An 11,761-nucleotide genomic window follows, 5' to 3' on the forward strand; every position below is an offset into this window, starting at 1 on the left:
CTGAAGCTCGCACTGGTGGGTTGGAGGTACTAGTCTCTGAGCGGTGGAAAGCTGCATGCAGTGAAATGTGTCCACCAAAGTGTGTTTTCTTCAAATTCAGTGTTTGGTACAAAGCTGCAGAGCAAAAGCATAGTGTCAAAGTAGTAGATCTTCCTCTCCCTAAAGGTTATAGCTAAATGTCTTAAGGTGAGGTTGATTTATTTGAAGCTATATCGAGAAAATGCTCTCTGGAGGATCTGCTGACAAGTGCCACGTTTTAAATAATCTCTTACTCTGTAGTTAGAGAACATTACGTTGGGATGGAAAAAATAATCAATCATGAAGCTGCTTCTGGTCTAGATGGCAATCTTATCTGCCCAGACAGCAAAATGGCATTTTTTAAATCAGGTTTAGTCTGACAGGTCCTGCTGGCCTTGCTCCGTGTGTCTGGGGAGGATGAGTCAAGCGAGGGGCTGGCACGCTCACCGAGGAAGACCACCCTTGGTTAGGGATAACCCATATGCTAAAGGGGCAGGTTGTCACCTACCACGTTGTCCTCCCGCTCTGGTCGCCCACGTGTCTGATATTGCTATTTTTGTGGGGAAAAGCCTCCCTGAGCCGTGTGATCTCCATGGCTGCCGGGCGCTTCTGTCCAGGCTAGAAGTGGAAGAAAATATTATTTGGCATCTTGAAAGAGGAGATCCACCAGCCCAGTGTGCTCCAGGTTGACTCTGTCCTGCCGGACGGAAAGCAGAAGACATGGACATGCACTCAGTGTCCTCACTGTAGGTGACAGTGACCCACTTATGGCAAAATTAATTCCCATAGGATGTATTACAACTTCAAACCCATAAATGCTCTGAAGATGGTGGGAACCTGAAAGTGAAGAAGTTAGATACAAGGCTTTTTTTCCCAATATCATTGTGGAAAATCATGAATTGAGGTGCTTTGTCTGAACAATACAAGACTTTCCCATTGCAACCCAGGACTATTTCTCTTCTGTAGCTTGATCTATTGAGACATTTAAAATTAAAGTTGAGTAAAAGAAAGTATATTGTTCTTCACTTAAAATGCCTTGTTAATAACCTTTTAATAGAAAATTTTGAAGTCTTTTGCAGATTTTCAGTAAAAGAAATTGTCTTGCAATAATTTTGTTTTTCTTTAAGAAAAACCCCAAACCTGCTTCATTTAAGAACCTAACTTTGTTTCAGACATTATGGAGTATGTTTTTTATTGTACATATTATTTATTTAAGTTAACATCTGTCATAAGGCAAATGGAAACATTCAGAATTGCCAAACTCGGTTAATTACAGACACAGTTAAAAGCAAATTTAGATGTTTATCTAACAGTAATTATTAGCAATAAGTAATAATTTTAGCTCTTTCGTTCTAAATGAAATTGAAGTCTTAATGGCAAAATTGCCTGTGGAACAGGAACCTGGTTTGCTGCACTATGAGCACTTTGCGAGTGTAAAGATGCTTAGGAAAACGTGATGGAAGCAGACCAGTGCGGTCTGTGAAACCCCTGTGCACTCATCTTTTTTGGAAGCGCGCTTTCCCCGTCTCCGTCCATAGCTGACCGCGCTGGCTCTTTCACCTTGGCAGGGACGAATTTACGTGGTGGCTTCGGATTCACATTTGAGGGAATAAAGCACCTTTGTGCAGCGTGATGCGGTTTCGCTTCCCTGTCCGGCGTGCAGGACGGAGGCGGTGGAGTCGGCGTGATGTCCCCGGAGGACCTCGGCTCCGAACGGAGAATTACGCAGCGGTGACGGCGGGGAGCGACCGCTGTGGTTAGCGCTGGAGCTGCGGGAAGGCTGCGCCGCGCTTGGAGCCCCAACGTGCAGAAACGTTCTGGGGAGGCAGCTGGTGCTGGGAGTAGAAGTGCCAAGTGCTTCCTCGTGACAGACTCACAGAAATAGTTTTTTAGTCATACCAGTCTGATGCAAATTTTGCTCAGTGTTTACAGATCTAGTAAATTCTGAATATTCATCTCCGCACATTTGCCTGTGTGCACTACGTGGCAAGGAGAAGGTGCAGCTCTGAAGAGCACGGAGGTTTGGGACCAGTGCCTAGCCTCCAGTTAATATTTCATACAGTCAAGTGGGGAGAAAATCATTTCCCAAGATGCCTTCCTCTTTCTGATTTATTGAATGAAATATCCAAAGAACAGTTATTTTGTTGACCAGAAAAAAATTGATTTTAATAATCCTCAGACTTCTGAGGAGCTGCGTGAAGAGGGGGAAACTACCCTTTCTGCCTGCGTGGAGCCCTGTGGTGTGCCTGAAATGCAGTGTTTTGGTTTCATTTGAAAGTATAGTGAGTGTCTCATTGGAGGGGACGAGAGTGAAACAGTCAGAATTTACCACACTTTTCATAGTAGAGCAGCTTTTACCGGTTAAGAGCTGGTTGGGGTTTTCGTTTGTTTGTTTTTCTGTTCTTTTTCCTCCAGTAGAGCACCTTGCCTATCAAGTTTGAAACTTCTCGTGGAAAGGCACTGTTAACGAAAACGTTGGCAGAGGAAAGAAGGGCGATTGCTCTCTTTCCAAGCAGCCGGTAGGCTGGTGGTTGTGGTCCTTGTCCCAGACGGGGCGACCAGCCTGGAGATCATAGGGACCTGAGCAGGTCCGAGGTGGGACGTGAGGACTTCTCCTGTTAGAGCTGGTGCCTTGGGTAGTGCTTTTCCCTTACGCTGAGATGGAACAAAATCACCCTCTTCTTGGGAGGTCCTGCATACCAAGGATATTTGTTTCGGAGGTATTAATTTTGGGGTTTTGTATGTATTAAGAGAGCTATATCCCAGCTAGTGCTGATTATGAGTTTGCTCTCCAAATGCAGAAGCACTGGGATTACAGATTAAATCCAGCTGAGTTTGACTGAGACTAGGCATGGAAATAAAAACAAGAAAAAGTGATGAATATTGACAGCACCGATGATTCTGGGGAAGCAAGCTGGCGAAGGGCTGCTCTTCTGCTGTGTGATTTGGCCAAGCCAGTAAAAAGTCCGATGAATGTTCTCTACACATAATTAGTTAAGAATATTTCTTAAGAATAACCAACAAAGTTGTATTTGATTGCAAAAGTCATGCCTAAAAGGGAAATAGTTTTGATGTGTGCCTGATGTTGGATGTTTTGTGGGTGATTCTTGGAGCGGTTCGTGCTGGCATACGGCGTTTCCAGGTTGGTGGGAGGAGGAACGTTTCTGTCCGTGGGAGGCTGGATGTTCTCGCCAACGGCCCGTCTGCCGCGGTGGCCAGCCGAGACGCAGACCCAAAGGCTGAAAATTGCCCCTCGTTTCTATCATGCTCTCCCTCCCAGGGAGATTGTGTCGCTTGACTCGGCAGGTTGGCAAAACTGGACGACCGCTGCGTGGGGCTGTGAAAATCCCGTAGGAATTGTCACTGCTGCACGTATTTGGCTCAAGGAACTTCTGCTCAGGGCATGAAGCAGGGCTGGCCGATCTGGTTAAAATCTTCCTTTTTTTGTGAATTTGTTACCCTGACGTGTGTTTGTTTTACAAGTGTTTATTAAGGTAGGCTTTGCTGATCTTGTTTACTGCTGCATATAGAAAACAGCCTAAAATTACTATAGAAGGAGTGTAAGCGTTTGTGAGGTTTTTCTGAGGGCATTCACTACTCTTAGGTGGCTACTGCTGGCCTACAGAAAATAAATTGACTTGCAATTAAAAAAAGCAACCTAACCGAGGCACAGGGCTGAACCCACGCTGTGGGTTTGCCATCTGCTTTTCTTCCTTCTTCCCCTCCAATTGGCATCCGCAGCGCTGGGCTGGGGGTGGTTTTTTGCTGTGTGCTTCACAGAACAAGGCGGGTGTGTGTTCAACTGGTTGTACCAGAGGATAAATTATATTTGAGCTCTTTCCTTGTATTAACAGTGAGCTTCGGATAATTGCTTACTCTACTTTTTTAATTAGCCTTTTTTTAGGGGAAAAAACCATATTTCCTTGAAGATAAAAATACATAGCCCTGATGATTTCATGCAATCCTGTTTAGAGCTTGGACTCTGAAGATGGTCCTTCCAGTCTGGTCTTTCGCTCTTGTGTCGGGTTATGTGACTAACGCCCAGTCACACGAAACACGGGCCCTCCGAGGAGCAGAGGAGCAAGGGGACCCCTAACCGGCTCGGTGAAACCGGGGCACGCCGATCTGGCTGCTCCTAAAACCATCGAGGGGGATGGTCCCTGCTGTGAAGCCCACCAAGAGGAGGCCCCCCGAGAAACGTCCCCCCCGGAAAGCCATGCTACCTGGAGAGGGTCGTTGCCTGCAGGGTTAGAGCACTTGTTGTGGGATGCAGTGGGGAGACCATTTGGGGATGGTGCCGAACATATTGCAGGATGTTTTAAGGGGGTTTGGGAAATGCGCGAGACCTGTTATGGGATATTTAAGGGAAGGACCAAGAGTGGGGAAAAGAAGGGATCACGGTGGCTTGGGCAGGACCAAACTTGGGAAAAAAGAGGGGGAAAAGGGATAAAAGGAGTGTAAAGAGATGGCTGGTCAGCGTGCTCGCGTGTCTTCAGCCCTGTCCTGGATCACCACGGTCAACCCAATGTTCTCATGGGCTCCTTCTTCTGGCTGTCTTCTCGTGGATGCTCTCTGTGTGCGCGTGAACGTCAGCCAGCCTCATCTGGGCAGCTGGCAAGTCGATGAGAGGTCTGAGGACGCATGACTTGGGGAGGATTGGGCATCCAGGAGCTCCGGGACAGGCCAGGTGGCTGCGGCCAGCTACGGCACGATCCGTATCGCTGCTTCGTCCTGGTCGGCTGGAGGGGAAGAGCAGGAGCACAGCGCCCGTGCGCTTGTCAGGATTTTATTGGGGTTGAAGGTGGGGAAGACTGTTATTAAATTTGTACATGAATTTGTACATGATCAATTTGGAATAGAAATACTGCCTTTGAAATAACAATAATTTTTCTAGAGGGCAAAGTCTCTGGAATCTCTTTGGGATATGGCCGGGTGGCCACTGCTGTCCTTTGATGGTGCCAAGTGGTGACGCGATTAATGATCTTTTCTTGCCGATTCTTGTCCTGTCCTCCAACACTTCTCAGTGGCCCAAATGCGTTTTTGTAGTGTCAGCAATATTTCACAGCCTTTGCAGAGAATAACGCACAGTCTAAAGGGAGGCTTCGTGTGGCAGAGCCTCCGGACGATATAGCAGATCTCGAATAGAAACTGGCACCTTCATGTCCTTAAGGTGGTTGTTGAGAACAACAAAGCTTGCTAAATTGTGCAGAGAAGATGACATAGCTTGTGTTTTTGTAGGAGAGACCCAATCTTGGACGTATGTAAAAGCATGTCCGATTTCCTTGATGGAAGTCTGGATACTCTGGATAAAGAATAAATTTTTATATATTGAGCTGTCTGTGGGGACCCCTCTCGGCTACATGCCAGCACGAGCCATGTCTGGATTTCCCTTTTCATGCCTGTTTCTGCATTTCTCTTTTTCTTGAAACGCAGAATAGTTTGAGCGGGAGGATTTAGCCCTACATTTCGTATCTGTGTTCATTAAAAGAAAGTCTTACAGCAATATTCAGAACAAAAATAAATATTTTGTCCCAAACTCTGTCAATCTAAGCTTCCAATCCGATCTAAAAAATTGAAAGTATAAATTGAATTATCACATGTCACCTGAACTGAAATTGAGTTTTACTGCTTCTTTCCATTAGCAAGTACACCAACATAACTTGCAGCCTTGATTACAGGGAGCATCATTTCAATGGACAAAAATGTAAACGAAGCAAAAACAAACCAGAAGGGTTTTTTGATCTCTTTAAACCCATTTTTTTTCTTCTCTTTGCATAGGTTCCTGAAAATTAGCACTATGACTGATGGAGACTATGATTATCTGATCAAACTCCTGGCCCTTGGAGACTCTGGGGTTGGAAAAACAACGTTCCTGTACAGATACACTGATAACAAATTTAATCCAAAATTCATCACGACAGTAGGGATAGATTTTCGGGAAAAACGAGTGGTAAGTTGTCTTGTATGAATAATGTCTCCTATTTTTTTTTTCTTCTTTATTCATTATTGCTGAGAACAAATTTTATGTAAATGCATACTGCTTCTCTTACTGTGAGGTAAAACTCATGTTGATGATGCTTTTCCTGGTCTAGTTTTTGGCTCAAACAAGTCATAATTAGGAACGAGGTAAAAGGGAAAGATGTCATTTTCCTTGCCTGTTGTTTGATGGTACGCTGGTTTATCATATATTGTTATTAAAGGATCTTTCCGAGAGCAGAGTTGCATGATGCCAGTGCATGAGACTTGTTTGTGACTAGAAATAACTCTAGCCCCCAAACTCATAATTAAATGGAAAAGATGGAAAACTGTAGAAGTGCAGAGGCTTCAGCTTATTGCCAGACCACACAGCGAGCTAGGGAAAGAAATAGTCCTGCCAACTGCACCACGCTGCTTCTGCGAGTCCGGAGCAGTAGCAAGGCTGGAGACCAAGCAGGAGAAGTCTGTGCCGTGTCGCTAAAAGACTAATTAAAAAAGCACGTGCAGTCGTTGCCGTGCGGGCTGATGGACGTTGTACTGCGGTGCCGGCTTGCGCTGCAGCACTTCTGTTTCTTGATGCTAAATAGGAGATGAGTCTTGTGTACTGTCAGATGCTTTTCATGGATATGGAAGCATGCTTGCTTTGTTTTAATTCAGTGTGACTAATATATTTGTTCATAGGTCCTAACACATACAGGCTAGATATAGGGTATAAATTCAGCTTTCTAATAGTAACAATTGTACTTTGCTTAAATAGTAAAAGCATAATAAATAAAAGATATTAGACCCTGGACAATGATTTTAGACACTTCCTTGATAAAAGTTGTAAATGCTTCCCCAGTTCAAAGACAGGGACCTGTTTAAACTTGCTTCTTTTTAACATATGTGAAATACTTTATGGATTTTGCATGAAAAGTGCTCTTAAGTCTTGACAACACCGAGACGGCTCAACTGGCATAAGAACCACTGCTCATCGAGAGTTTGGCAGCCTGACGAGGGGAACGTGCTAAAAGCTGACCCTTTTACCTGAGAATAACTCTGTAGTTCTGACAAAGCTTTATGCTATTTACTTTGAACAAAACTAAGTGCTTTTCAGCCCTTCATCAGGTTAATGTAAGACCTAAAAATCGTTCACAATATTTATTGTTAAAACATTTCCCAGTGTTGAAATAGTTGATTGAAACAAATGTCTTGGCAATATCAGTCCCCTTGGGGCTGATTTGTGTGTTTCTTGGTCCCCTCTTTGAACCATGTCAGCAGATCTGCATATGCTCTGGTCAGGGCACTCTTTAGGTGTGTTTAGGTCCCCAGGGAACCTGACAATTAAAATGCAATGGTTGTAGTTCTGCAGTACTAGAAAATTAATCACTCGGCCTTAGGTAGAATAAAAGACCCTTGGATCTGGATTTTGTCTTAAATTACCCAGAATCAGCATTATGTAAGTTCACGTGTGTAAGTTCAAATGTGATGCACAAGTTGGAGTCTGGTTCTTTCTCCTGTTAGATTCCACTGAGATAATAAGAGTAAAATATGAACGCTTATTTTTATTGCAAAGAAATGTCTGAACATGCACATTGCAGGAGTGCTCTTCCTCTGACTGCTCAGAGGCTCATTAAAGCGTTCTGAACACGGTCGCTGGATTCATTCGAGAGGGTTGAACTTTTCTGCTAAAGGTTGCAGTCAGATTTCTTCAGTAATTTTTCCATTACGACATGTTTTTGGGGTAGGATGTTTTATAAGGGTAGGAGAAACTGTCTTACATGAAATTACCAGCTTCGAAACATCCTGAAGGTCTATTGGAATAAACTGTCTCTTAAGAAAGAGATTTTAAGGTTAAATGTGTGGTTTTCTGGTGTATAAAAGTCACTTAAAGTAACCCTATGCGATTCCCTATTAACTTTGCTAAATGTTATAGGAAGATGCCTCAGCAAACCTGTTTAATTTACAAAACTTGGTGTGGTTGATGCACTGATGCATTTCTGATTTTGAGAACTGGCACCTGCCACAAAGAAAAGTGTGTTGCAGTTGGCAGCTATATGCTGAAATTGCAACAATTTAAACAAGTCTATAGAATCACAGAATAATTTAGGTTGGAAAGGACCCCCAGAGGTGATCTAATCCAACCCCCAATTAATATTGATTTGTTTGTGCAGGATAACTAGATGCTGTATTTTACAGGCAGGTAAGGAAGCGTTCCACTTCCCCAGGGAAGGTCAGCGGAGCCTCTGGATAAGGCCATGCCCGTAAAATCGGTATTATCTTGACCTAAATGCAAGAGCTATGTTTGCGTGCTTCTAAAAAATGCTAAGAATCTGCTAAACTAACCCAGACAACAAAAACAGATCATACATATTTTTCTCCCACTGTCTTTAAGTATATCAGTTAATTTTCACTTTCCTTTTGATAACAAATTGAGCCCCAGCAAAAGTGCAATTTGTTAAGCACTGTGAGTTTGCAATTAATAGGAAAGTCATTTATGTTGAACAGAAATTAATGAAGAAAAAATTTTTTTTTGTAATAGAGGTTAGTCCTAAGAGCAGCAGTGAGGTTGAATGTAGAAAGCTAGCTCAGCACACTGGTATACCAACTTTTACAGAATTGGATCCCATTTGAAGTACTGACTATGACCAAGTTATCTCTAAAGAGGAGCTTTCGTAGACTTTTCATGTGGTTTCTGGGTTTTTAAATGTTGTTACAAGCCTCCCTCTGAAGTGGCTTTTAGTAGTAAGAGTGAGCTTTACATTAAAGACTGAACTTTTCCTCTTGTTGCTTGGTTTCCGCACAAAACATAGAAAAGACTGCGATGCCGGCGGCAGCTTTCAGCGCAGCGTTGCTGTTGTACTGACCTGATTCTTCCTTTAGGTATACAACAGCAGAGGACCCAATGGATCTCCAGGGGAAGGCTTCAAGGTCCATCTCCAGCTTTGGGACACAGCCGGGCAGGAAAGGTAATGAGTTCAGCAGTTCTGTACAAATCGTTGGAAATCAAGTTTTTTACATTTCTGAATAAACCATTAAAAAAAAAACCCTAAAAATGTGTGTCAGATACTTGGCGTGCTTCTGTGGAGAGCTTTTGTTTTAATTTTCATGGATGTGTGTTGTAAAACATCAGTTACAATTTTTGGTTCTGTTTGATTGTGTGAGGTTGGTCACACGTGGTCAGGTCGTATGGTCATGTTTTGCAAAGTGATTGATCGCTGTAATATATAAAAAAATATATATTAAAAAAGAAGGTGTCAGAGCTTTGTTGTACAGTTTACAAGCTCTTTGAAAGTCTCGTATTATTTGCATTTTCTTCGTTTGTCTAATTTGAACAGGTTTGTGACCTTTCGGTGACAAACAAGGTTGTAGTTTCGTGGTCTGCAGTTACATCCAGTTTCAGGGCTTTGTAAGAAGCCTATAAATCATGTAACTGTGCACTTATTAAATGTTTCGTTCAGGTCTGTCTACAGAGTGCATGTGTACCCTGTAAATAAGGTTACCTTCCCCTTCCAGCTGAGTTTCCCAGTAGATAGTTGCACTAAACAGTCAAAAACATGAGAGTAGCCAGCTACCCTTCCTGTGCTGTCTTCTTTAATACTTGCTGTATTGGACAATGTGCATCCGTCGACTAAGTGTGTGTCACCGCGGCAGCTGGATCCGTTTCTGTCACTGTGATCCGTGATGCATTAAATGCGTCTGCATCTTTTTTCTTTCCTATGCTCCCCCCGCCTTTTTTTTTTTCAGTTAAATCAGACAAGCGGAATTTGAACCAATAGATTAGTCACCGACAATGTTTATATTTTCTCATTTTCACGTATAAGCTTCCTCTGGTGGATTACTAACACACTCTGATTAAGAACTGTCGACTCATGTGATGCATCATAGCAAAGATGAAGGTCATGGATTTTGCTTCCATGGGAACATATGTTCGCTAAATCATACAGACTCTTCATATTTCAAGATATTTTAATGGAATTTTTGCACAGATGATTCAGAAAAGCTTTACGCTATCTCTCATTTTCCTTTACTCAATTAAAACTTGCCAAAAATATGTTTACCTAGAACTTTAGAGCCCAGTTTGTATTAATAGAGCTATCTTGTCTTTTTTTTTTTTCCTTCCTTCAGATTTCGAAGTCTTACCACAGCATTTTTCAGAGATGCCATGGGCTTTTTACTAATGTTTGATCTCACCAGTCAACAGAGCTTCTTAAATGTCAGAAATTGGATGAGTAAGTAGCACTGTAGAGCTTGCCTATATTGCTTGACTTGAAGCTTTGTCGTGTGTTTTAGGCTTCTAGGTGTCATTATGCGCATCATTGTGAACTGAAAAACAATCCAAGACAGTAAGACATCTGCCTCGAGGTTTAATTAAAATTGGGCCCTGAGGTTTTTGTTGCAAGTCTGCACAGAGTTTGCTTTCAGGCTCTGAACAGCTGAACGTGTTGTGACCCTTAGCAAAGCCAATGCCACTTCCAGAGCGCTCTGCATGTTGAATCCTGGGATTAGAGCTTGCGTCTGCCGTCACTGGCAGTTTTGCTTGGGACAAGGGCCAGGCTCAAAGTGAAACAAAGGTTAAATTCCCTAAGTTTGTTTTTAATTGAGGGTATTTGAAGCGCTGTAAGGACAGAGGCCGGTACATTTCCAGCTAGTTTCCCAACAAATGGGCTGCAGCTCTGTTTGGGATAATGGGAGAATCCAGCCAGCTCTGTGAAAACTGCTCCATCAGATTTTACCTAGTAGCTGTGTTTCTTCTTCAGCGATTCCCTCCTCCCTAACCCATTGCCGTCATCACATTCGATGGCTTACCTAGTTGAGTCTAACTTTTATGTATACTGCAACTTTTCAAGTCATTCACCTCAAGATCGAGGCAAGTACCGCATAAGTAAATGGTTTTGTGCAATTATGTGCAAAACAAAAGGGTGAAGCTGTGGGCATACTTGTGCCTGGATCTTCAACTGGGAAAAACTGTCTTTAAGCCAATGAGTATATCCAAGAGAAAAAAAGTATCAGAGGATTTTGTCGCAAACTTCTGAAGAAATGCATTTGCAGCAGTTGTGGAATACTTTTTTCTTTTTTTTCCCCCTTTTTTTTTTTTTTAAATCCTTCCACAGAGTCCTCGTGGGTCTTATTGAATAAGAGAGATCTGGTTGGTGGAGGTTTTCGGGGAGGTTTGGCAGGAGGATGCAGTTCCTATTTTTTCTTTACTGGATGGCCTGTTGGTATGCTCATTTTTAGGTTAAAGCACCATATTTACTGCACTTTGCAGTTAAGCCTTTTTGTGTGTTGGTAAAATAAATACTGGGGAAAAAAAATTCTAGTACCATTTCTACTACCATTTCCACTTCCTATTTTGAAATTCACCTTAATGACTAAATGTATGACAAAGAAATATGTTTGGTGTGAAACAGTTACTTAGCTTGGGTATTTCCAGGTGGACAGGAGGAAAGAGAATTGTTTCAGGTATCCTTAATCATCAACAATCTTAGCCTTTAAGGAACTTCCAGCATTCTCTAAGCTCTGGTTTATTTTTCCTTCTAGGTCAGCTGCAAGCCAATGCATATTGTGAGAATCCAGATATAGTGTTGATTGGTAATAAAGCTGATTTGTCAGACCAAAGGGAGGTAAATGAAAGGCAAGCAAAAGACCTGGCGGACAAATATGGGTAAGCAAATTATGAGAGAAGCTAAATTTAGTTAATAACGGTGGTAAGTATAGGTGATGACTGACTAGGGGCAGTCACAAGTATGCTTAAAAACTCTTAGGATTTGTAGGTATTGCAGTATCA

The 11,761-nt window shown here is 42.6% G+C and overlaps 1 protein-coding gene across 4 annotated transcripts in view; it reads left to right on the forward strand.

The window, feature by feature from the left end:
* LOC112994462 (ras-related protein Rab-27B) overlaps positions 1-11,761 on the forward strand; it is a 30,160-nt gene that overhangs the window by 10,609 nt on the left and 7,790 nt on the right. For all 4 annotated transcript variants that reach the window (XM_064500591.1, XM_064500592.1, XM_026118819.2 and 1 more), the window contains exons 2-5: positions 5,797-5,968; positions 8,857-8,942; positions 10,102-10,205; positions 11,515-11,638. In XM_064500591.1, the coding sequence (XP_064356661.1) occupies positions 5,816-5,968; positions 8,857-8,942; positions 10,102-10,205; positions 11,515-11,638 (467 nt within the window). In that variant the 5' untranslated portion in view covers positions 5,797-5,815. The remainder of the gene's footprint in view (positions 1-5,796; positions 5,969-8,856; positions 8,943-10,101; positions 10,206-11,514; positions 11,639-11,761) is intronic.

The sequence above is a fragment of the Dromaius novaehollandiae genome, chromosome W (assembly GCF_036370855.1).
Source record: "Dromaius novaehollandiae isolate bDroNov1 chromosome W, bDroNov1.hap1, whole genome shotgun sequence".
Lineage (NCBI taxonomy): Eukaryota > Metazoa > Chordata > Aves > Casuariiformes > Dromaiidae > Dromaius > Dromaius novaehollandiae.